Source organism: Aquila chrysaetos, chromosome Z (genome assembly GCF_900496995.4).
Source record: "Aquila chrysaetos chrysaetos chromosome Z, bAquChr1.4, whole genome shotgun sequence".
Classification (NCBI taxonomy): Eukaryota; Metazoa; Chordata; class Aves; order Accipitriformes; family Accipitridae; genus Aquila; species Aquila chrysaetos.
The window spans coordinates 87,207,418-87,232,913 of record NC_044030.1 but is presented as its reverse complement, the minus strand read 5'-3'; the positions used below and the strand labels follow the sequence as shown (position 1 = coordinate 87,232,913).

The window sequence follows — 25,496 nt, the reverse complement described above, 5'->3', positions numbered from 1 at the left end:
CACCCCTTCCCGCGCTGCCCTCTCTCAAAATGGCGGCGGCGGGGCGCGGCGCTCGCGAGAGGCAGCACCGCCCCTCCCCGCCCCAAGATGTCCGCCCGGCGGGCCCGGGCTGGGAGCGGTGTGGCGGACGCGCCTGCGCCCTGAGCCGAGCGGTGCATGCCGGGCACCCCCTTCCCGCCGTGACGCTGCAGATAGCAGGCCGGTACCGCCACCGCCGTCCCCCTCCTTTCCCCCCTCAGCGCGGGCCCCGCCGCCGCCCGGCGAGGATGGTGGGCGTGAAGGTGATCGCGAACGACACCGAGTTCCAGCCTGAGCTCAGCGCTGCCGGTTCCCGCCTGGCCGTGGTGAAGTTCACCATGCGGGGGTGAGTGAGGGTGGGATACGGGCTCCCGTTTCTCTTCACGGTGGGCAGGGGCGGCGCGGGGAGCGCCCCGGGGCGGCGGGCCCGCCGCCCCGGGGCGCTCCCCGCGCCGCCCCTGCCCCCGGGTCCTCCCCCGCCGCGGCCTCGTTCCCGCTGAGGCGGCGGAGAGCGGGAGCTGGGCCTGACCCAACCGGGAGGCGTCTCCTCACGGCCCCGTCAGCCGGCCTTGCCGCTCCCGCCCCGGTCTGGGAGTGAGGAGGCTGGCCGGGAGCGAGAGGACCGCTGGGGGCCTTGAGGGGATTTTGGTGGGGTTTTTTTCTTTATTATTTTGAGGCGAGGCAAGGCTTCAGACTTGAGAAGTGCAGTTAGCTGGCAAAATGCTGTATCATTTTGGTCACTAGCCAGCTGCGGGGGGGTCAGAGCTGCGAGCTAATTGTTTTTTAGCGTTAGTGACACTCCCTGTCTGTAGCATATCAATACAGTCACAGCATCGGGATGGTATTTCCTATTTCTGGGGTTAAATTCACTTTTTTTGCAGCCGAGCCAGCTTCCCCTGCCCTCTGAACTTGTCATTCTTCAGGTGCTCTGAGGAGATCAGACGCTATGCTGGCTTAAAATCTGGTTGCAGGTCAGGAAGCCACTGTTAACAGAGGGCAGAGACAACTGCATCTTGCTTGGTTTCTGTTAAAAACATCTCCTGCCTCGATAAAACTTAGCTGGATCCTCATCCTTTTTGCCAGGGGCAAGCAGATGTCCTTTTTCCCGTACTTAGCAGGGATTTGAAGTACAGGTGTGGTTGGTGTAATCTGGATGAATTGGTGACCAAAGGAAATCACAACAATTCAGTTATTCACAGTAATCTGTGGGAGGCTAGGGAGAATAGCGATGGTGTTGGGGGTCTTGGGCTTCAAAGTGCACCTCATTATTGTCAAAGTCCTAGCTTTCAGTGCCTATACTATTTTTTTTTTTTCATCTTTCTACCACCTATTTAAATGTGCAGTTGAACCATTCCGCTTCCAATGGCTGTTTGGAGCTCAAAAGACTTCAGGTGTGATGTGAAAGATGTTATACTTGGAAGAGGCCACAAGGTCACTAGCTGTGTGTCTGAATGGGTACTGAAAAAAGCATTCATATACATGCATCTGATGTCTGATTGCTGCTGCTTAGTTACGGGGTTGGGGTTCGGTTGTTTTTTTTAGGTAAGTCCACTTCATCCGTAACTGTAGAGGTGTTGGTGATCTCAGTAATACTGCATACATGTGTGCCCAGGAAAATGTTTTGGTTACAGACTACCCAATATATTAGGTTCCAGTTAAGTTAATGGATTGATGTCTTAGTGTATAAATATCTGTGAGTTTGCCTTGCTACACTGCTATGGATCCATACCCTCTCTGTCAAGAGAGAATAGAAAAGGTGAAGCGGATCTCGTCTGTGCTGTTTTACAGTTATGTGTGTTGGCAGATTCATATTGACAGAGCTCTCTGGTTTACCTACAGCCTATGCTGATATGCTGTTGGAGGGAGTTTCTACTGGTTGGGTTTTTTTTTTTTGCTGTTTTGCTTTTTAATTGCTTCTTTCACAGCAAATTGAGTTGTGAGACTATCCCTTTGGAGGAATAGTTGCATCTGTACACTTCCTATATGCCAGCAAAGGTATCATAATTAACAAATACATATTTTCAGCCAAGGTGATACAGTTAAGTCAGCAGAAGTCAGGTCTGTGTTACCAGGGTCAAATAAGTATGGTAGTAACTGGTTACAGTTGTATTAAGTGAGATTTATTGTAGTAAGAATTCTATGATTACTGCTAAGGGTTTGATACATTATTACTGTTAAATATTTCAAGTCATACATAGATATTGCTATAGATACTATTTTTTCACAGGATGTAACATGGAGTGCTAGTACTAATTTTCTGTTAAAAGTGGTGTTTGCTGTTTCAGGAAAAGAATGCAACTCTTTGCCCTCCCTTATGTCACTTTAGTTAGCAGGACTTTAGCTTGCGGTAAAAGATGCCGGAGCTAAACCCATTAGATGGAAAATAGGAAGTTAGTATTAATTGATAGGTGAAGCTAATCATGTGACATTGAAGCTGTCTGAGGAAGTGGGAATTAACACTTCATGATGTGTTTCTCAATGTCATTCTTAATTGTATCACCAGGATTGCTCACCATCTGTCAGCCAGGTAGGAAGGTTATTTTTACATGTACCAAGGATATCAGTAAGAACATGAATGTGCTAATTCTATTTGGGGCAGACATTTTTCAAAAAAAAGGTTGAGTTAAATTAAACTGTATGTTGTTTTCACAGATGTGGCCCTTGCTTAAGGATAGCCCCAGCTTTCAATGCTCTGAGTAACAAATATCCCCAGGCAACTTTTTTGGAAGTAGATGTGCATCAATGCCAGGTTAGTATTTAAAACCATATTTTCGGTTGTAAGACAAAGAGCAGATAATGTCGTGAACGGGAAACTTGAAGAAAGACTGTTCAGGCAGTAGACTGAGAGTAGTGTCCTGTGGCTGTTGACATGCTTGGTGAATCACAAATAGCCGTATTGTGAAATTCTCCAAAATTAGGGTATGCACAAAGATGTGAACAAACAACGCTTTTGTTTAGAAAAGCATTCTTGCAGTTACCCCTGTGATGTCCTTCATTTAAGCAGCGTACAGTCAGTTTAACAGTTCCTGCTGCTTGTACTGTTTAGATAACACCGCTAAATGTGGAAGATAGCACTAGTATGAATTAAAAAGAGTAAGTCTTTCCAAACAAATATTGGTGTAATTATTGAGCAAAATGAAAACTGCAATAAACTGATATGATTAGTGGGACTAGATTCCTCTCAAGTACTACTCAACTGTTTTTAACAGACAACAGTGTTGCAGGTGAGCTGTTGATTGACTTAAGGGTTGTTAACAAAAATTAACAATGGTATGTTGAAAGGAAGTGTCTTGAATTACTACAAATTATAATGGAGAGAGATGAACATCAAAGTGGTAACAATGTTTGCAAATGACACTAAATTAAGCAAAGTTTTGGAAAAACTACTGTGGGTGCATAACAGGTATGAATACAGGTAGAAATCAAATGGAATTCACCTTCTACAGCAGCAGGCTGCAATTCCTGGGTGCGCAGGAACGTGGCTTGGGAGAGGAAGGAATGCAGGTGTAAAGAAAGCTTATAAAATAAGTGTTAAATTAAGCCATCCTCCACTTTCGAAAGCAAATGAGTAATGATTTTTGTGGTGTACCAACAAATCTACTGACGATGTGGAGTCTGTTCAAAGAATGCCCAAATGTGTAAAGGATTAGGAGGATCTGAAGAATTTAAATTAACTTAAAATTGTTGTCTGAGTTAAAGCTGTTTATAAAACAACAAATACTGTTTGTGATGTTTGAGGTGATGTAGCTTGTTAAATATCTAGTGTGTGCATTCTTATCTAGGTGAAGCAAGCTAATGTTTCTGTCTGATATTGGTAATACTCTGTTAGGTAACACTTGTAACTAATTCATGTGTTCTAGGGAACAGCTGCTACCAATAATATATCAGCAACGCCGACATTTCTGTTTTTCCGAAACAAAGTGCGAATCGACCAATATCAAGGAGCAGATGCTGTAGGTTTAGAAGAAAAAATTAAACAGCACCTGGAGAATGATCCTGGAAACAGTGAAGATACAGATATCCCAAAAGGATATGTATGCATCTCTTATCTTACACAAACATTAAAAAAAATTTATCTTAACTCGAATGTTTAAAAAAAAAAAGTATCTCTTGCTTTCTAAACATACTCTAAGTCAAATAATGTTACTTTAGGCAAAACTGCAAGTTCCCCATGGCTTTGAGAAGATCACTTGTCTGGGTTTCCTTTTTCAGACAAAATTAAAAAACTAACATGTACATATTTAGTAAGTATGGTTATAGAATTATAAAATGTTTTAAGAAAAATCTCCATGCATAGCCCTTAGTCATTCATTGAATAATGAATCTAATGTTTTATGATGAGCTTTTTGCTGCAGCTCCTTATTCTGCTTCTTTCTTCTTCTCAGACATCCCAATCTGTCTTCCCAAAAATGTTTTTTAAAGTGTAAAAATGTCCATGGGAAAAGACATTGTTAAACATGGTTGTCAAAAACATTGAAAAGTTGCTCTAGTTGTTCCTTAAGAAATCCTCTCTGTTGTTTATGTGGTGGTAGGTTCATTTGGGATTTTCCTTTTTTCTTCTTGCTCCCTACCCTTTCTTTAATCCTCTTTATTTCATCTCTTTTTAAAAAAAAAAAAAAAAAAGAGGGAGGGAGAGATTCTGCTGTCAAAGGAATTAACCTTCGTAACAGTTCAGCTCCATCTTCCTCTATAGCAGCTTGCCCTGAAAATAGGATGCCTTTGGGAGGGTGTTGTTAAATAAACGATATCTCATGATATATTTTCTTCTGCCTAATTGCTAATGTTTGCAGAAGTGGATGGTACTACAAAGTGTTCTCTTTAGATTTCTTCTTGCCTGTAAAGAATGACAAGGATATAAAAGTATATAAAGTAAAAAATGTCACAGGAAAAGATTATGTGCCTGGTCTGAGTAGCATACAAGACTTCTTGCTGATTGTGAATTTCCTTTCAATTTAATGCTTAATGTGTATTGTTTCACTTCTGTAGGGGTACTGCATATCACTCCAGTAATTGCTGATCAAGCATTCACAGATAATGTAAAGTAAATAACTTGTAACTTTTTTTAGTAATTTGTAAAGAAGAAAAGTGAATGTTTCTAAATACGTGTTCTCAAACGGAATGGTTTTTAAACATTGCATCAAAATCTCTCATAACTAAAATTTGATGTTAGATTTACTTCTGAAGAATTTAAAAATTGGTATTCATGAACAGATTTCTTTTTTATCATTGCATAATTTGCCCATGTCTCCTAGGTAAATCAAAACTTTGTAGGGATACTTGATTTTTTTGGCCAAAATTTCAGTAAGGGAGCAATCCGCTTAGAAATATTGGTGCTCTCAGGAAATTATTTTCACCATGTTCTGTGTGTTTTCATGTTACCTCAAGGCAATTGTGCCTTGCAAATCATAAGCCTGTCTGACAGCTGTACTAACAAACACATGTAAATGAGAACTCTAATGTGACAAAACACTTTCCTAGAGCTGTCGTCTTAGGTGGTATTCTCCAAGCAATCCTTGGTGTAATATTACTCCTTAAATGAGATTGTCTATTGTTCTACCAAAAGTATAAACACAGTTAGTTATGTGGTGTATTACATTTTGCCTAAATCATGTGTCACAGTTCAGTGCTTAGCTAGTTGCTGTAGTGTGCATGTTACTTTACATTGGTGAATCTAATACGTTAAACTTTGCTGTGATGAGTATCTGTAGAACCCAAAATTATGCTGTTAAATGCAAAACCAAGTTTTTTGGAGGTTAAGTATTTTAAATTCATAGCTAGCCGTATCCTATCAGGCAAATGTAAGCAGGGTGCAAATCCAGCTGAATATTTCTCGTTTAAATGAACTGCAACAGTGCAGGTCACTTGAATTTCTAGCAGTTCAGCTACTTGCTAACTGTTCCATGGCATGCATTGCACTTCACTTTATATGTGAACACTTAAATTTTTAATTACTGTGAAATCCTCTGTCGAACTATGGGGATGTCAAAAGAAAAAGGTTCAGCTTGTTAGCTTTCGAGCCCTAAACACACTGAAAATCATTCAGGTAACAACTTCAGGTCTGCTTAGTTAGATTGGTTTTGAGATGAACACACCACCTTGTATTAAAAGTTAATCTTGTAGGAGGTGGTGTTTTACCCCTATGAATCAAGTCCTGAGTATGTTCAGGGCTGTATGAGCCAAGCAGGAATTCCATTTGACCTGTAAGTGGTAGGCTGAAATGCTATTTTAGGATATGCTTGACCCAAACTGGGCTGCTCTTGGCTCCAGGGAAGTATCTTCATTCTCTCGCACAGCTGTGTGTTCCTTTTCTTTGCTTACCTTCTATCTACTGAGCATGCGAGTTGCAAGCTAAGCCTTCATTTGGATGCTGGGAGGGGGATAAATATTTTTTGCTCAGAATAACATGGTTGCAAGAGCTAAGGGAAGTGGCATACAGGAAAAGGGTTGTATTCCCTCAGCAGTCTGTTTTTGGATTCTGTTTGTACCATGAAGCTATAGCCTGAGTTGTTGTAAGCAGTAATTTTCAAGCTAGTGTGTGCTTTTTTTCAAGAGTGGTATATTATTCTTTGGGACCTAGTAGATGCCTTTAAGAAGGTTATTTTTGGGTCGTTATCCTAAAAGTTCCTTTAGTTTCTTAGGTCTGGACTGTTCTATGGCTGTACACTGATCTTGAATTTGTACTGTTACGGTGTGAGATGTTGATGCTCTGTCTTCAGGCCTTAAGATATGAAATACTTGATTTTTAGCCTGACTTACTGTGCTTCAATTGGATTTGGTTTACTTTATTGCAGGCAAAAAATTCTGGTTATCTGGAAATTGATACAGATTATTCTGCCTCTGCAAGAATACCACCTTTTAAATGGCTTGGAGCATGGATAGCAGTCTGCTTTAGTCTGAAAATGTATATATGCTAAAACTTCTAGTTGGACCCTTTACAAAAGAGCTGAGCAGTAAACCAATGTGGTTCATTGTGAATAGTGTTGCTTTTGTTTTCTGCTGTTCTGTGTTTTTGCCAAAGTATATGGAGAAAGGCGGGAAAAGGTTTCGTAAAGTTAATTTGTATACAGTGCTGAAAAAGAAGTAAAATAAGACTAGCTTTGCATATAAAACCTGGTAAGAACTATAGTGGTGGTCTTTCAATTTGTTCTGCAATATGTAGTACATTTTTGGCGAGGCCCATATCTGGGTGGTTGGGTTGTTTTTTTTTTTTCCCTGTTAAGTTGTTCATAGCTCCAGTCTAATGTCAGTTTGTCTGTGTTGTGGTGTGACTTCGATGCTGTAGTCTTGTTTATCAAAAGTATATCTGAAAATTCTCCCTGTGCCCAGTTTCTTATTCTTGAAATGGCAAGTGTGTGTTCCAGGGGTGCAGGATTTGAATGGAGAGGAGAAATGTTGTTCAGTTATGAACTGAATACATCCGAGTACTACAGTATTTGTAGTTTGTGTTTGTAATGTCTTTTGATATAAACCCCGGAGGTTTTCTGTGTGTCTTGTTATTTTAATCTGTTGAATGAAGAATTTCATTCATTCCAATGCTTACTAATCCCAGATGAGTTCATGGCGCACTTATCATGCACTCAGCAATGCTCTTGCTTTTACTTTCAGATGGATTTAATGCCATTTATCAATAAAGCCGGCTGTGAATGTCTTAATGAGAGTGATGAGCATGGATTTGATAATTGTTTACGTAAAGACTCTACCTACTTGGAATCAGACTGTGACGAGCAGGTACAGTAGATATTTTTAAGTGAGATATTTTCAATGATGGTCTAGTCTGCAAGCATTTGTTTTAAGAACTTGTCTACTTTACAATGTTATGGTAGTGTAAGTAAGAGTGGGAGATGGTAGTAGGATGTAATATTAGTATAAAAAGGTGGTTGTAGCATTTCCAGTTTCACATCCCTTTATGTATAGAAGAAATTCCAAATGGAGTAGCGTTTGCTGACATTTTAAGGTGACAGACTAGTGCATGTGTGGAATATGGTGAAGGTAAGTTCTTAACTTTATTTCAAAGCTCAGACTTATTTGTAGTTAATTATTGTGCTATGTTTGTTTTTAAGAATGAAGAAAACAGTGTTCAACAGTAACTTTTTTTTCTCCACAGCTGCTTATTACTGTAGCTTTTAGTCAACCTGTCAAGCTTTATTCTATGAAACTTCAGGGGCCAGATAATGGTGAGTGAAGTGTCAGTTTAATCATATCTTTGAAACTAAAGCTTTGCCCGTGTTTAGCTGAATTTTCTAAAAAATGACAATGTTGTCCCTGGAACCTTTTACCTTCTGATAATCCCACAGCAGCTTCAGTAGATTTGTTGTAAATGAACTACATAACAAATTATCGCATTCATTTTTCACTGACCTTGTGCATGGGTATTGGGTATGATGCAAATATAAATATTTACTGTAGTTTGATATGCTGCAAAGAGAAACTTATGTTTAATTCAAGAATTCATGTGAGAGCTACTGAAAGGTACAGTTTAGTTTTTATGGTAACTGAGTTTACATTATAAAATTACATAAAATGTTTAGGTGTTATATGACACAGCAAAACTATTATTTTTAGACTTTTTATTGGTTTGGGTTTTTTTTGTGGAATTCTGTGTCTGACACATAGATAAGTAGTGCAACTTCGGATGTCCTTCAGTATCCAGGGTGGTGATGTAGGATTGGCAGATAAGTTACTAGAACTGTAGAAGCTTATGCCTGCCTTGAGTGCTGTCTAGGGACTGTGATAAGTGAGCGCTTCTCAATCAGTGTTTTGAAAATGTATTTGAACAATGGAATACCACTCCTACATTTTAACACAGGGCAAGGTCCAAAGTACATAAAAATCTTTATCAACCTTCCTCGATCTATGGATTTTGAAGAAGCAGAAAGAAGTGAACCAACTCAAGCCCTGGAACTGACACCAGATGATATTAAAGAAGATGGTATTATCCAGCTTCGCTATGTAAAATTTCAGAACGTTAACAGTGTAACTGTAAGTAAAGTTTCTGTTCTGAGTTCTGTGCAGTCTGAAAACTTAATAGGCTTTTAAAGCACTGTGCATGTTTGTTGATTTCATTGCAAATGTCCTTAGTTTCTCTCTGCTGATTGCATACTTTGTGTTTATGCTAAAAGTATTTCAGGAATTTAAGGTGAGACAAGGCTGTCTGCATGCAATGTCTCTTTTGGCCTAAGGTTTGCTTTCACCTCTTGATGAGCTAGTGTGCTGTTTAATACAGCTTGAGTTTTTACTAACATGGCGTCTTCATTTGAAGAGTTGAGGAGACAAGGAATCCAGTTCCTCAGTAATCTGATTGCAGAAATGACAGATTTCTCTGAGTATCAAGTGAAGTACTTGCAATGTCTTTAAACTCAATACCTGCTTTCTGTGAGGGTTCTTAAATGCTGTAATCAAATCACCTTTGTCTTTTAATGAGCTCTCCAATTCTCTTGCTTAAGAGACTTTCCACAGATTTCACATAGTGTTTTTGACTACTAAATGCAGGTGCGGATTCCCCTCTTAGATTTCAAAAAGAAATGTTCTAGTGCAATATGTGTGATGACTAAATTGATGCTGGAATTGCATTATGCTTGGCATCATCCTGGTACTGCGCTAGGCCCGTTTCCTGTAGTATTGTGTTGAACTGTTTTTCCAATATGACCCCTGAATTCTTTTCTATGGAAATGCTTTTTGTGGCCTGAATTACACTTTTGCAAATGTATGGACTTATAGTTGATTGAACTAAGCTATATTTTAGTGGGCCAGCCACAGAAGTCACCAGCTGCTTATGAGTTACAGGTAACTCCTAAACATTGATCCACCCTCAATCTTTTTATCCCACTTTTTCCTCTCTAAAAAGGTTTCTGGTAAATTTCTAAATTACTATTTGTGGACTGCATTTTAGATCAGTTGGCTACTTTCATGTTTAGCCATGATTTACTAGCAATTATTTTAAAGGTAATGGGAGGTGAACCTAAATAACTCCTTTTCATGTCTGTTATTTCTATGGAGCTACCTTTGTGACCAACTTTATCCTCCACCAAATGAAACGAAGATCGGTCACAGAGGCTTATATTCTACAAAGCTGTGCTGACGAGTACAAGTTCCGTATTTGTTCTTTAATAAAATCCTGTGTCAGCTTTAGACAGTATGATGTGCAAACGTTAGACAAGTGATAAGGTGATTAAATAGATGTTCTGCTTGTTTGCACTGTTTGCATGTGGACACTGCAGTAGCATTCCCCTAGTTTCCTAGCTAAACCTGGATTCTGTATTTAAGACTTCTGAAAATGAGGTGGCCAGTCATCTTGTCCACCACTTGGCTTTTTGGTGCAGGTGTTGAAGGTCTGCTTGCTTACGTAGTCCTGCGGATAAAAATCTTCCATTTGTTTCCTAATGAACTGGAGGAGGCGCAGTTGTCATACCGCTGCGGTTTAACCCCATCCGGCAACTAAGCCCCACACAGCTGCTTGCTTGTTCCCTGCCCCCCCCCCCCCCCCCCCCCGTGGGATGGCGGGGAGAATCAGAAGAGTGAAAGTGAGAAAAAAAGTGAGAAAAAAGGAATTCATTCCCCACTTCCCATCAGCAGGCAGGTGTTCAGCCATCTCCAGGAAAGCAGGGCTCCATCATGTGTAATGGTTACCAAGTAACAAATTGTCCTGATTTTCTGCCATGTATAATCAGAAATACTTACTGAACACTTCCATGTCAGTATTAGTAAGTTCATACTTTGTTTATATATATCACTGGTAGGTTTGTTAGTTTTAACTTACCTGGTTTATTAATTCTATACCCTGTAGTTTCTAATCCATATAATTCAGCATATGGAATGCTGTTTTGCCCCATTTGTTGTGTGCTTCTCTTCATTACTGCTACTTCAGAGGCACTTTTTTTTCTGTACTTTTGAACTTTTCATATCATTACTGAGACAGAATCTTTGAACACATTGCAGTTCACCTCTGTTTGACAAGAGTCAGTCCTTGACATGGTCTTCTGTTTCTTACTGTCAGAAGAGTACATTCTTCAGCATTTCAACCCTCACCTTCCATACATGTTGTTTGTATAGGAAAATACAGTCTTCCAGCTTCAGGGAAGTCACTTGCAGAGGTGAATGTGCTGGTTTAGATCAACAATCCATCTTGCTTATCACGCACTTGCAAGCATCTGGTGTTGTCAAAAAATTTTTTTAGTATGGGGCAAGCAGGTGGTGATGCATACCCTCCAGTATTTGGCACAGGCAATTTCTGAGGCAGAAAGGGCATTTTCATAGATACTGGCTATGGCTTGTGGAAAGGGTGTGGTGCATGCTATCCCTTGCCCACCTGTTGTCCTCCTCCTCTTCTGCTTCTGATGCCACTACTTTTTCTTTCTCATTCCTCCTTTCTCCATGCTCACAATAAAGTGTGGAAAGATCCACAAACACCTCATTGCTCTTGTAACTCCAAGTTCCTTACTAATACTATTTCATGCAAAAAAAAATGTTCTTTCACTTGTCCACTTTAAAAAGTGTAGTGGTTCCAGCAATAATTCTGTAGTTCATATTTCAAAAGAAGCTTGATTTGTTTGAAACCCTAAAATAACTTCATAGATCTAGTATTCATGCTGTAAAACATCTAATTATGGAAACTGTAGTAGTAAACTACACGTGAATAGTCTTAGGGGCTTCAGCAAACATAGTTAAATTGATATTTAACTTCATTTCCAGTCAGATTCTAGTGAATTGTGACTTCTTAAAGCCTGTTTTTGCTTGCTGAATGTGGTCTCAGGTTGGAAGTGGAAGCTGGGAAAGTCCAAACTGTGTGGGTTTTTTAACAAACTACCAGGAAAATAATGGCATTCTATATAATCATTATTTTAAATAAGAGGACAATAGCTTCTCTAAAGGTTACAGAGGCCTTTATAATTGGAAAAACTGTTAATTTGGTTAGTTCAAAAATCTTGGGCACCTAAGTTTTTTTGTATTAATGGACAGTTTACCTTAACTCTTGTGTTTGGGATTTTTTTCTTTAGTTGTTTGTCCAATCCAATCATGGTGATGAAGAGACAACAAGAATTACATACTTCACGTTTATTGGAACTCCAGTCCAAGCGACAAATATGAATGACTTCAAGCGAGTGAGTCCTCTTTCTTAAAAACACTTTTGAATCTTAAACCCACTCAAAAGTGGGTTGACAGAAAAGATACAGTTGGTTGTTACTACGATTCCACAACTTAAGGTAGTTTTGGCATTCAAAAGAAAATGTGTAACTTTATCTTACAGATCTTTGGTCTTGCTTACAAGTTTTTGTTCACCAACTTTTGTAAAAATTTTGGGGTAAGAATGTGCATAGGAAAACTTGAGGGACTGTCAAGTTACATACACTATAGACAATGTTGGTTTTTTAACAGCTGTGAGATTTATGTCTTGATTTTGAAACTTGCTTTCTGATGTTCAGGAAGTAGAGAAGCAATTGCATGTACAAATTAGACTCCTTGTGATTGACTTATGCTTTGAAGGATTTTATTCACTTGGCAACATTAAGCTTGAGATCTGAAAAATATTTGGTCACAAGGTGTCTTATATTAAACATACCTGCTTTTTAAAGAGGAAATGAAGCAAACAGCTTGTTACAGTATGACTTTAGACACTAGTGTTGAACAATAAGGCACTCTTGATTTTTTTTTTTTTTTTTGAGAATGTGAAACGGGTTTGAAAGGATTGAAGCTTTTAAAGCTACTTGCAACTTCTTCAAAATGTAATATGTCTGTTTTAAAATAAACTGCTTTAAGACTTAGTAGCCTTTGTAAAAGGGCAAATACTGCTGTAACACCTGCCTACAAACCAATAATATTGAAAGCACCACAGAATTTATTATCCAAATAACCTATAACTTCGGAAGGTTAAAAACGCTAACACTCACCAACATGTCACGTACTTGTAATTTTTAACACCAAAACTTGATCTGAACTTCTACATGTAAAGCTTAGTACCTTTGCAGGTAATAATGAAGTTAATAAATAGAAGTTTAACGGGTTTTGCTCGCTTTCAGTGAAACTTGAAGTCACTGGAACAGTTGTTCTAATGTACTAAAATTAACTGGATATCAATTTTAGACCTCCTAATGTAGCACTTCCAATTCTCCCAAAACTAGAAATATGTTAATTTATTTACAGTCTGCTTACATTTTTTGGTTTGTACAGCTTTTTTGTGAGTATTGATGGTATTGGGGCATCCCCTGCAATAAGTTGTGCAACTACTATTTTAACATCATTAATCTGCAGTACTTTCTGGTATTGTGAGGGGGATGGGACCCTGACTCAGTATTTGATCTCTTTTTCACTTTCAGTTCTTTGTAAAGTATGTAAATTAGTTTTTGCTTTCAAAAGTACTGAAAATAAATTTTCAACAAGTGCACTCTTTAAACCTGAGCTTCTGATTGTTAAACTAGTGATTTTTTTAAAATTTTTTTTTTAAATTAGATAATCCTGATTGGGGTGCACCTTGTAAAGCAATTCAGGTATTTTGTAGAATGTTACGTGTATTTGAGACTAGCGCTGAGCCTGCACAACATGTTTTCTACAGTATTTTAAGTTGCATAGATAAAACATTAGTTTGGACACAGTATTGAAATACTACCTTAGCCTGAAACTCTCTGCTGTAACAGTCTGAGCTCCAGTCAGTGTTTGTGTAGGGAGTGGGTTTTTTAATTCACACATGCCCTCACACAACCCTTTAACGGCATTAAAAATAGCGTGGGTCTCCAGGCATCTCAGCCCTTTACTGTAGTTAGAGGGGATTTACAGATGTCTCTCCATTCTAGATGCACTGTGGATGCTTGGAAGCTGCTACATGGCCTGGTAAATACTATGCCAGTTAACAATTTTGGTTTCCTTAAAGTTTGCAGGTGAACGCCTTGGCACTTTCAAGGAGTGTGCCTTTGTGTCTTGTGAAATCAGTTTAAATGGAAGGGGAGGGGGCGCAAACCTACAACTGTGTAGACACGAGAGAGTCCCATGGTGTTAGCATTGTGCTGGTAATGTCAGGATGTTAAGGAACTGGTCAGAACGGCCTTAAATAGCGGAGCAGGCATTACTGGGTTATGAAGTGGCTGATCTTGTCTCAATTCAGATACTCATAGACACTATATGTAATATTCCTATTTTCCTTCCTGAACACGTAGTTTTAATACTAGGCTGTTAAAATATTTCATCATAACAAATGGGATGTGTAGTCTGGCAGAGTTGCAGTGCTCTTAGGAATTTTAACTTTTGTCTCCTCTCTTCCAGTGATCCTGTCAGTTATGAAACCTTAATATAGCGTTGGGCATTAATTATATTTAGGTTTGTAGATTAACTGGGAAACCTTATCTTTCTTTTCATCTCCTTGGGTAGTTACCTACACTACTACTCACTGCTTTCATCTGTCTCATTCCCTTATCTCAGTTGGTCTCTACTGTTCATATTTCTCATCTAATTATGATAAAAATAGTATTGTCATAAGATTAACAAGATGGGGAATGCTTTTTTTCCCTGAGTTTGAGAAGTGTTTGTAAGAATCTGTTAAATACCTTATTTGAAGGGCTTGAATTAAGATGTAGACATAATGTGATTCCAGTCATGTTTCTATGATTGATCACATCTCTGCTCAGTTGATTGTATGCATGTTCAGTTTCAAAGTAAAAAATAAAACCAACACATTGGTTTGAATGACTTCTGCTAAGGATCAGGCTAATGTATTTTGCTTCCCAATTAGGGTGGGGTCTGAACACATGCTTTTAGTTACAGAAGCTTACCGCCTAGCAGTTGATTATTAAGGTGCATAACTGCAGGTCCCATGTCCACCAGGCAGTTGAGGAATATGCGTGTTTGCTTGTGTGGTGCTCTAACACCAACAGGGCTGTAAGAAGAATCATCTCTTCTTGATCAGTTCATGTGTTTAATATAAATGAGGCATTGTTTCCAGTACTTACACTATCAAAAAGAAAGCTGGAATTCATCTACTCTGAAAAATAACAGAAGTACTAAGCAGGTGTAGTTAAGTCAGTCCTTCGTTAGTGATTTTGGCCTCAGGTTAGTTTGGACATACATAGAATCACACAACAGCCCAGGTTGGAAGGGACCTCAAAAGACCACCTGATCCAACCTTGCATGGAAGCAGCAGCCTAGATGACATTATGTAGCACCCTGTCCAACCGCATCTTGAAAACCTCCAGCAATGGGGACTCTGCAACATCCCTGTGGAGGTTGTTCCAGTGATTGACTGGTCTCACTGTAAAAAAAAAAAAAAAAGTCTTTCATTTTCTTGCATGTAGTTGGTATTGCTGGATTGAGTGAGTAAAGTTATAAAAGCTGCTTTCAAACTTGTTTTAATATGTTGTATGTATCCTGCTCCTTGCACAACTTGATTTTTACCCTCTGGGAAGGAGGGAAGTCTTTGAAGTGATGGAAAAGGGCGACATGAAGGAAAAAAACTCTGCTTAGAACTGACTGCAGTGTAGTGAGTTAAGCACAGAGTAGTGGGGAGACACCTGTTTGCTTTGCTTAAATGAAGAGGCCCTCAACAGCAGAGAACTAGGATGAATATTCCCTTCCTCTATTTATTTAATATATTCTGAAATGCTTCTGGAAAAGCTTGATTTATAGGCATGTTTGTTTTAAAAAATATCCTTAACACTAAAGTGTTTATGCTGCTGTTTCTTGGCCACACAGGGTCTGACTTAAGGCATAAATGATCATTCAAACTACTATAGTAGACTGCATTTGAGTTGTAGTAGATTGCATTTGAGATTTGCTTCTGATGCTCAGTTGGACTAGTTTGTTGGGCAGACAGCTAAAAGTGTAAAAGTGCAAGTTTTGTGGGTTTTTTACTATTGATTGATAGCTTAGAATTAGGTAGGTTCCTGTGAATCTTGTGGTGAACTTGTAAACATACCTTTATTTTTGGAAGAGCATGCAACTGTTGATGTCCAATATAGTTCTTGTTTATTTCTGGTATTAATGAATAAAACATACTGCTGCTCAGTTTTGAGGTTGGGGCGTAGATGAATATCGACAGGTCGTGGGATTTTTTTTTTTGTCCCCTCTCGAAAAAAGGCTTTCTTTCTACTCAGAACTGCTTATTTGCACTACATGCTGCTGCTTTTTTTTCTTGTAACATCTTGTTTGTTTGTTTTTCAGCTTAACTTCCCATTTCTAAAGAACTAAAAAGGCAGAAGAAATTAAAAAGTAATAATAAGATTGAAGTGGTCTTGCACTACTCCCTTCCTTGCTCCCTCTGCTCATCTAGCATCTCTTTCACCCTTTCCACAATCTCAGCACTGATACAAGAGCTGCCTTCTCTGCACCTTCTACCATCAGGAAAAGCCTTCTCTACCTTCTGACTCATCAACTCATCTTTCCCCTCCACTCCCTGCTCCAAATCTTACCTCAAACACTTCTCTTTACCTTTCAGTCTTACCAAATTTCTGTCCCACTGTTATCCTGAACTTGACATTCTAAAGGCATACCATACAGTACTTTTACAAATAATTTTCTGTAACTAATTTTTCAGCCTGTATTGAATTTTGTAAAGCTGTTTGAGATGCAGCTTGTGAAATGCTCTATCAAGACTTGACTTTTTTTTAGTGTCTTAGTGTTTTTCTTTGTTGTGACCCTTCCATAAGTAGTAGGCAAGCCAGAATGGGCTGCAAAGTACTACTCTTTATTGTCCCTCTGGTGGCACTGGGCACCTGCTCAGGGAAGACACAGTGAAGAGTTGGTGAGTGTTTGTACATATGTGGCCTGATTAGGGGTCTCCAACAGCATCCTACTAATTTTACTTGCTCGACCTCTTTATATATATTTAAAACAAACAAAACCAACTCTGCTCCAGAAGGTTCAGTAATAAAGTGTTTTCAGTCCTTCTCTTGGTAATGAACCATAGAGTTGGTTGTGTTTTTGTCACTGTCAGGCTCTGGACTGATGCTTGGGAAAAAGCCAAACAATTGAAGAAAAGCTGGCTCCAAAACCGACATCTTTTGTGCAGGAATTACAGGCTGTAACCACTACCTTAGAATGCACTAGATGGCAGTTTTTTCTGTAAAAGGAAGGAAAATGGATCTACTTCTGAGAAAGGAATAATGACAATCGTTTGGTTTAAATAGCCCATTTCCTCTTGGGAAGGTGGAGTGGGATGGTCAGAAAATGGGGTTTTGACCTGTGATGACAAAATATCCATATCAGTGTGATTGATTTTCACAGATCATACACATGGGCGAGTTGTCAATTTCTGCCTCAGACTGGTATAGCAATATTTTTCATTCATGTTCCACACTTGCTAACATCTAATCTTTAATCTTTTAACTGCGTTTTTTCTTTTTTCTTTTTCTTTTTTTTTTTTTTTTTTTTGCTTAATCTGTGTATGAACACAGTTTGGTGCTTTGGAAACACACAAAGAATAAATATTGCTTCTTGACAAGTTTAACTTTTTTTTTTTTTAACTTGATTAATTGGATCTTAATGCAAGTGATTTGGCTTCTGATTTTTTTTCTTCTTTCCTCATGTTGTGAGATTGGAATTTTCCTGACCTTAAGCCTTAGGTTGAATTTACAGCTTGGTGAAATGCTCCTGGTCAAGGGTTCCTTGGAGGTGAAAATGGTCTTTAAAAGTACTTTTCGTCAGTAGATATCAATTACTTTGTGACAGTGATGACTCAGCTGACCAAAAGCAGCTGCGTAGTGAAAAAATCTCCCTCTTGATATCTGACAAGAAATGAAAAAAGGGGAAGGATCAGGAAGAATACTTCCAGTGGGTCCATGAGAATTCCCAAGTTCAGGGCTGTGGGTGTTTTGGGGTTTTTTTGTTTTGTTTCTTCCCCCTGGTCCTGTCATTCACTATTGACTGTATGAATCTCGTGTGGTATATTGTCACTTAACTGCAGAGGTAATTAATACTTAACACATTTGCTATAGCAGTCAATTGGTTAGAATACAAGAAAGGTTTTGCTTCTTCGTTTTCAGCATTATTATGAGTAGTAGTGGGAAATTCTATGCTTCATTAGTGTAATCTTCAAATCTCTGTTCATGTGAATTCTCACGACACCTTATCAGAGCCATAAGTGCTGCTCTAGTTAGATGGAAATGAATTGGGAATCAGTGCCTTGCCCAAAGTCCCTCCTGCAGTTTGAAGTCTTAAACTTTAAGACTTATTTTCTTTTTATTTTGGTTTGGCTTATAAATGGATATTTTTTCAAGTGTTTGCAAGAGCACTAGAATTATGTGTGAAGCTTTTCAGAAAGGTGACTAAAATGGCATCGTTTCGTGCTCTCAGGATTTTGTGTTCAGTTATCTTAAAGAAGGGGGCTGGATACCCTTCTGCAGTGAACTACGCTAACTTTAAACCTGCACAGCAGTATATACAGAATGCTGGAGTTGCACTTGCTGTTGGCCGGCAAATCAACTCACCAGAGTCTGGTGGCAGTGGTGATGTTTTCTGAAAAGGGAAGCACTAAGCTGACTCTGATTCCAGGTGGAGTTTGCAGAATTGGAGATAGAAGGAGACTTGGTAAGGAATAATGTTTTGACAAAGAATAACTGAAAATCAGGTGACTTCCAGATTTCTTTATAGGTTTGAGCTGCATTATAAGGTAAATGTTCTCAGTGAGGTAGATGGCAAGGATGCCAAGGGAAATGAAAAACTTCTATTTGAGCACCCAGTGGTTCTCTTCTCACTACAATATTTTATATATTGTATTAAGGTTGAATGCTTGGTATATAACTGTTGTGGTTTAACCGCAGCCAGCAATTAAGCACCAAGCAGCTGCTCACTCATTCCCCACCCTGGCCCCTCTGCCACCTCCTGCAGTGGGATGGGAGAGAGAATAGGGGGGGGAAAAAAAAAAAAAAAAAAAAGTAAAACTTATGGGTTGAGATGAGAACATTTTAATAGAACAGAAAGGAAGAAACTAATAATGATGATAATAACAATAATAAAATTACAATAATAATGAAAGGATTGGAATATATAAAACAAGTGACGCACAATGCAATTGCTCACCACTTGCTGACCGATGCCCAGTTAGTTCCTGAGCAGTGATCCCCCCCAGGCCAACTCCCCCCAGTTTATATACTGGGTATGATGTCACATGGTATGGAATACTCCTTTGGCCAGTTTCGGTCAGCTGTCCTGGCTGTGTCCCCTCCCAACTTGTTGTGCCCCTCCAGCCTTCTCGCTGGCTGGGCATGAGAAGCTGAAAAATCCTTGACTTGGTCTAAACATCATTAGCAACAACTGAAAACATCAGTGTGTTATCAACATTCTTCTCATACTGAACCCAAAACATAGCACTGTACCAGCTACTAGGAAGACAATTAGATCTATGCCAGTTGAAACCAGGACAATAACATACTTTTAAGTGTGGTCTGTTCTGTTGCGGTTACCGTCTTCTAACTCTTCCCAAAATGAGACTGATGCTTTGCTGTCTGTATGAGTAGTAAAGATAAGGTTTCTTGTGTGGTTCGCATCCCTCTTAACCCTGTAGAGGGATTCACAGCTTCTGCAAGTGCTACAATAATGCATGCTTATATGCATTAACTTAGTTGAAAATTCAGTTGCACTTGTTTATTTTGAGACTTACTTTAAAAAATACTTGGCAGGACTTTTTTGGTTAAATGTTATTTCTGTTTTTTTCTCTTATCAGGTAGTTGGCAAAAAAGGAGAGAGCCACTAGGACGCAAAAGACACTGGAAGGCCTTAACACAATCAGAGATCTTCACTTTTATCTACAACTCCTGGATAATTGCTTGACCATAACCAGAGACTGTCAATCTGTTTCATTTAATGCCATTACCAATAAATCATTGCTTTTGTTGAGATGGAGTTTCCCTAGTGTGTTTCTGTTGTAATCCTCGTACATGTATTTGTAAATAAAATTCATTACTTTTGCCAAGTTTAATTTTGTTATTCTAGTAACTGGTCTTCCTTTGTTCCATTTAAACTTCAAAACTCGACAGGCTTATCTTTAGAAACAGAAGACATAATGTAGTTTGCGTTTGTTCAGAGAGTTTGTAGTGTCAAATATAAGTGAAACATAGATGGCCTTCAGAGGCCATCTAAAAATAAAATCCGAGCTGCTTTATTACAAGACCAAGTGAACTTAGGATCATTGTTCCCATGAAATACGGATACTTTTCAGATAGGAATAACTTCACCTGTTTTGGAAATTTCCATTTCCCTCCCCACCTCAAAAAGCATAGGGGGAGGAAGCATATTTAAAGTTACCATTCCATTAACATGCAGATTTGTTGGAAATGGAATGCTGATGTGAGCTGTTTGGCACTGAGAGTTCTTGAGTTGTCTGAATGTGGAGGTTTGTTTTAATATTATTAGAAAATATTGACCTTGTTTCCCAGGCAGACTCTAGCAAGCTGTGCAGTTATTTGGATGTTTGTGCACCCCACCTGAACATAAATTCCTTACTACTTTTGTTGGGTGTTTTTCCTCTCTCTGGATCTTGATAAGGAAATGTTTATTGCAAATACTAATTTTACATCTTAATTGGAATTCCTGTACTACTTCGGTAAATTTTCTTGGAAGTGTGCCCTAAGTAATTTTAATAAATCGGGCATTGATCAGCACCATATACATATAATACTGTATAAATTCCCAGTAAAACTTGCTAAGTGTTTTAATTGGCATAATTAATTTCTTTGTAAAGTTAAATTTGTTACATTTCTAATTACCATAAATCCCACTAAGGCTTAAATCCTGTCCTAATTGGCATTCCTTCCTTGAACACAGTAGGGTGGTTTTCTTCTGGCTTGGCAGATTTGTATGTTAATACCAAGTTAACTTTCTGTTAGCATAGATATTTTCTCCAAACAGAAAACTGGGGATTGTCTAGAAAAACATTCTTTCTGAGAGGCACTTTTTTTTTTTTTCTCACTGTATCGCTGCATACTCCGGGATACTCATCTGCCTGTATTCTAGTCAATGGCATGCAATGATGGCTTGGTTTCTTTCATACTTCCATAATGTTTTGCTTCAGTGGGGCGTGTAAGGCATGTAACACACTGTATATAGAATATAAATCTTTTTTAAATATAATGGAGGGCAATATGAATAACTGTTCCTGTTTATAATTTTGTACACTAATTACCTTTTGGGTTATTGTTTAAGTGCCTCATCTTAAGTATTGCTTACCTCATAATATTTATACCTGAGAGATTTGATAACCTAGTGATTCACATCTTTGTAAAAGAGTAGTCAAATTTATATTGTTTATGAGACTCTTCTGTGATTTCCTTGGTTGCATGGTGCATACCTTCCATAATGATACTGTGTACATAGATCTAAATAAATGTTTAGAGGTAACTGTCAACATGTTTCACTTAATGGAAAATGGGGTAGAATTATGGACAGTGAGCTAAAAAATCACAAAACTGAAGTTACAATGTAATGCTGTCTTTTAAGTGGCATTACCCTTACATGGTGTTCCCGGGTGCAGGTGGATCTCACAGGATGGGTGCTTGCAATGCAGCCCCTGTGCCTGGGGTTTTTGAGTTTTGGTCTTAAAAGGAAAAGTCACACTGACCAGTTGATCTGTTTTGTAACTGAGTAGGAGTCTCAAAAGGGGACCATAATGCTGCTTGTGTTCAAATAATGCGGAGGCTGTGATAATTGAAATTTGTTGCTAGTCCAAGCTGCAGATGACTAACATTCACTGTTGTGAGGTTAAATGGGTTCCCTGCTCTGTTAGCTACTTTTTACATATCTTAAGGCTGATGTTTGTCTGGGATAGGCGGGTGAAATAAGTTGTCTTGGTGCTCATAAGTCGTACTGAGGTAAGTGGCATGTGTGTGCAGTAATTACTTACATGCTTTGATACGTGAGCAAGGTCTGGCACGGCTTGGATAGCAGTCCGGTCCCCCTTCAGCTGGCCCACCCCTTGCTGCTTTGTGTCTAGCAAAGGTTGATCTGTTGAACTTTCAGAGAAATACTGAAAGGTTGCAGAAAATCTGTGGGTGCACATGTGTTTTATAGCAAATGTCCTGGTTCAACTGGGAGCTTAAAGAATAGTTTTACCTGGAACCTTCTCTCGCTTCCTTCAGGGTTGGCAAGCTGGTCGGGAGATTTGCTTAGTGTCTTTAAATGCCGAAAGGCTCTTTAGTCGTGGAGTTCCCTAGGACTGAGCATATTGGCCAGGGTATCAGGTTGGGGACTGCATAGCAGAATTAATCTGCAGTGTGATGCCTTAATTAGAGTATCGCCATGTAAAATGTTCCTGCGTGGATGCGTTGAAAAGGCTGAGAAGGGGGACTTGAATTGCTAGCAGATATTGTACCCTGGGAGCCTTTGATGTAGGCTTGTCTCGTCTTCATCCTTTGTTACTTGTGTATTGAGATTAATAAGCACATATTACTAGAGAGCTGCTGGACTTGATCTAAAGGCTGCTAGAGAGAGCAAATACAGCACTAGGGAAGTTGTTTATTTTCATGTTCATAGTCCTCAATGTTTTTATTTCTGATAAGAGTTTGAGGTATTGGAAGACTAACCTCTAAATATCATTTGGCTTCTAAATTAATGGAGAAAGTATAAGAAGTAATAACCGTTAGAAGCTAAAGCCTGAAAAAGTGCTTGTGGTCAAGGAGGTACATCTCCAGTCTGCCTAATTCCTTCAAAATAACTGTATTTCCTACTTCTCAGTTAGCCGAAGGTGCTTCTAACATTTTGTAGGCAATAGGAGACCTAATGTGACACATCCTCTTAAAATGTGGTGAGGAAGAAATCAAGAGTATGGTCATAGGTGATAAAGAAGCAGAAATGCGTCGGCTCCTCTCTTTTTTCTCAGGTTGGCTTTGCAGTGCTGGGAGCGATGAAATGGCTCAGTAGCAGAATTGGTAGGTGAAGAACCCGTGGCTGCTCTCCCATGATGCTTCTGTACAAATGTCTTATACGGGGCTTGACTTGGGGGCGAATGTCCTGGGCTAGTTACATCCTGTGTAGGGGGAAATACCCTGATGGAACCTGCATAGCTGCTTTTGTGGACGCTGTGCTTTTTTAGGTATAGTATTCAAAATACTTTGTATATGCAAGGTATGTCAGAAGTAATAAAATGAGAGAAGACTTCTAATGTCCAAAGGGTTAACAATCTGCAGCAAACTCCACTTTTGAAAAAGTTATGTTTTGGTTTTTTTTCAATTTAACAGCCAGTTTGTAACTGAATTTAGAAGAGTATTTTTGAGATATGCCAATAAAATGCCTAGGTACTGACTCACGTATCAGCATTTTGCATAGTATAAAATTCACTCTTGTTAGGCAACATGAGTATTTGTCACTGAATTTAATTCCTAGCCTAGTTTGGCCTGAGCTCGGGTGCATTCTGTGCATCTTAACTGTTCACTTCTAGGTCTCTTAAAGTTTTGTCTCTATGATACCAAATGTATCTCTTCCTGTGGCTCAAACTTTGAAGGGTCTTTTCTACTTGGGTATTTCTTAATAGTCTTCCTTCATGCTATGCGTTTTTGCATGCACTGAAAATAGAGTAACTTGTTTTGAGAATTACGCATAGAACAAGTATTTCTTTCAAAGTTCAGGAAAGCATTCCCCTGCTTGATACCAGCATGTTGCAAAGGGGGTTTAGAGCGTACATGTAACTTCTTTTTTTCCCGTAGCCTTTAATGACAGAATGGTTGTCTTGATATTGAATCGCCAATAAAGTTCCCCTGAAGAATTGCACAACATGAGAACGTTGAATGATGGAATAATGTTTTTTATTCTTCATGCAGTGGAGAAGAGATCTACGTTGTGTAAACTACGCTGTGGATGCACTGTTGCTCCCCTGCCCTCTGCTCTTCCTTACTGCCACCTTCAAGGTGTAGCATGCTTTGTGCCTGAAATAAAGTAAAATGTGCAAGGTTGTCATTAAAAAATAAAAATGCATGTACAGAACAGTGCCTGGAGAAAGCTGGATCCCAGTCGGCTGTGTGAAGAAGCATTTTGCTGCAATGGTTGAATACCTAGCAGTCCCGATCGTTCTGTGCCTCATCCTTCAGCACTTTGGTGCTGGTTTCCCTTACCTCGATGTTGTCGTCAGGGATGATGCCAGGCTGTGCTCCAAATCGCCAGCCGCAGCACTGCGCTGGGCCAGTTTTACCACCCTCTTTCTGGGGAGCTGCTCTGGGAACGTGCGCAGGAGGCCGTGAGTCTATTCCAGCTACTTCTGGACTATTTTTTGAAGGGTACTGAACATGTTTTACTGATGTCAGAATGCCAGTTTTTATCAGGAAGCTGACCAGGATAGAAGAAATAAATACTTAGATTACCTTTCCGAGTATGGAATCTTGCTAAAAAATATGTATATAAATTAGTTTGCGTGATAAGGTGGTATTTTTTATAAAGCTGTGTTGACTGGCATGAACTGTGTTCCTGCCTCTTGATTATCTTTTGATAATCTTCAAGCTTCTGTTGTTTTGGGTTGTTGGTTTGGGTTTTTGGGTTTTTTTGTTTGTTTTGTGGTTTGTTTTTTTTTTTTTTGTATCAGGACTGATGTCAAAGCAACTCCTACTTAATTGGTCTTGAATATTGGCAGAATTTTGAAAGTTTTTCACTTCTTGATTTTTCTTCATTGAAATGCAGGGTATTGCCGAAACAAACCTGGCGAGGGTGCACAGATAATGCACCACAGCACTGTTTAATTTATGTCTTGATGAAATGTTGCTTGAACACAGCTACCTAATGTCTGTGGCTGGCTTAATTGAGATCTTATTTGTTCATGCATAATTCTGGGTGGATACTGCTTTTCTAAGTTTGAGTGGCTACTGCTTTCTTACGATGGCCGACCTTATTTGAAGGTTAAAAGGCAATTTTCTTTTTTGCTTCTTCCTGGAAATGTGTTTGAAGAACCAGACTATGCCACGCAACGGGAGCTGCCCCGGCGGTTCGGCTCAAGCCTCATTGTTCGCAACAGTGGTTGGGGGCAGACTTTTTGGTGGGACTTGTTGCGATGGGACAAGGGGCAATGGTTTTAAAGTAAAAGAGGGGAGATTCAGGCTAGATATAAGGAAGAAATGTTTTACGATGAGGGTGGTGAGGCATGGGAACAGGTTCCCCAGAGAGGTGGTCGATGCCCCATCCCTGGAAACTTTCAAGGCCAGGTTGGATGGGGCTTTGAGCGACCTGATCTAGTGGAAGACGTCCCTGCCCGTGGCAGGGGGCTTGGACGGGGCGACCTTTGAAGGTCCCTTCCACCCCGACACCCCCCTGTCCCCATGTAACAGCATGCCTGACTGACTGCCGTGTGTCCCCCCCGGGCCGCGGCCGTGACTGACCGCCGTGTGTCGTCCCCCCCCGCCCCGGGCCGGCCCTGACTGACCGCCGTGTGTGTGTGTCCCGGGCCACGGCCCTGACTGACCGCCGTGTGTCCCCCCCCGGGCCGGCCCTGACTGACCGCCGTGTGTCCCCCCCCGGGCCGGCCCTGACTGACCGCCGTGTGTCCACCCCCGGGCCGGCCCTGACTGACCGCCGTGTGTCCCCCCCCG

The 25,496-nt window shown here is 39.7% G+C and overlaps 1 protein-coding gene and 1 long non-coding RNA gene across 4 annotated transcripts; one reads left to right on the top strand and one right to left on the bottom strand.

The window, feature by feature from the left end:
* Nucleotides 1-94: 94 nt before the first annotated feature.
* Nucleotides 95-19,912, top strand: TXNL1 (thioredoxin like 1). Of its 3 annotated transcripts, XM_030004991.2 has the most exons (9): nt 95-364; nt 2,671-2,767; nt 3,879-4,052; nt 7,624-7,746; nt 8,123-8,192; nt 8,825-8,997; nt 12,012-12,116; nt 17,221-17,261; nt 19,658-19,830. In XM_030004991.2, the coding sequence occupies exons 1-9, from the start codon at nt 267-269 to the stop codon at nt 19,659-19,661; spliced, it is 885 nt and encodes a 294-aa protein (XP_029860851.1). In that variant the 5' UTR covers nt 95-266; the 3' UTR covers nt 19,662-19,830. The 3 variants fall into 3 exon arrangements, with proteins under 3 accessions (XP_029860851.1, XP_040976997.1, XP_029860853.1); XM_041121063.1 differs by lacking the exons at nt 17,221-17,261; nt 19,658-19,830 and adding an exon at nt 16,159-17,194 and having other exon boundaries at nt 96-364; XM_030004993.2 differs by lacking the exon at nt 17,221-17,261 and having other exon boundaries at nt 100-364; nt 19,658-19,912.
* A 3,798-nt stretch (nt 19,913-23,710) lies between these two features.
* Nucleotides 23,711-24,393, bottom strand: LOC115337037. Its single transcript, XR_003922014.1, has 2 exons — nt 24,036-24,393; nt 23,711-23,849 (listed from the first exon to the last, which is right to left on the bottom strand). It is a non-coding gene; the product is annotated as an uncharacterized LOC115337037 (long non-coding RNA).
* Nucleotides 24,394-25,496: the final 1,103 nt, after the last annotated feature.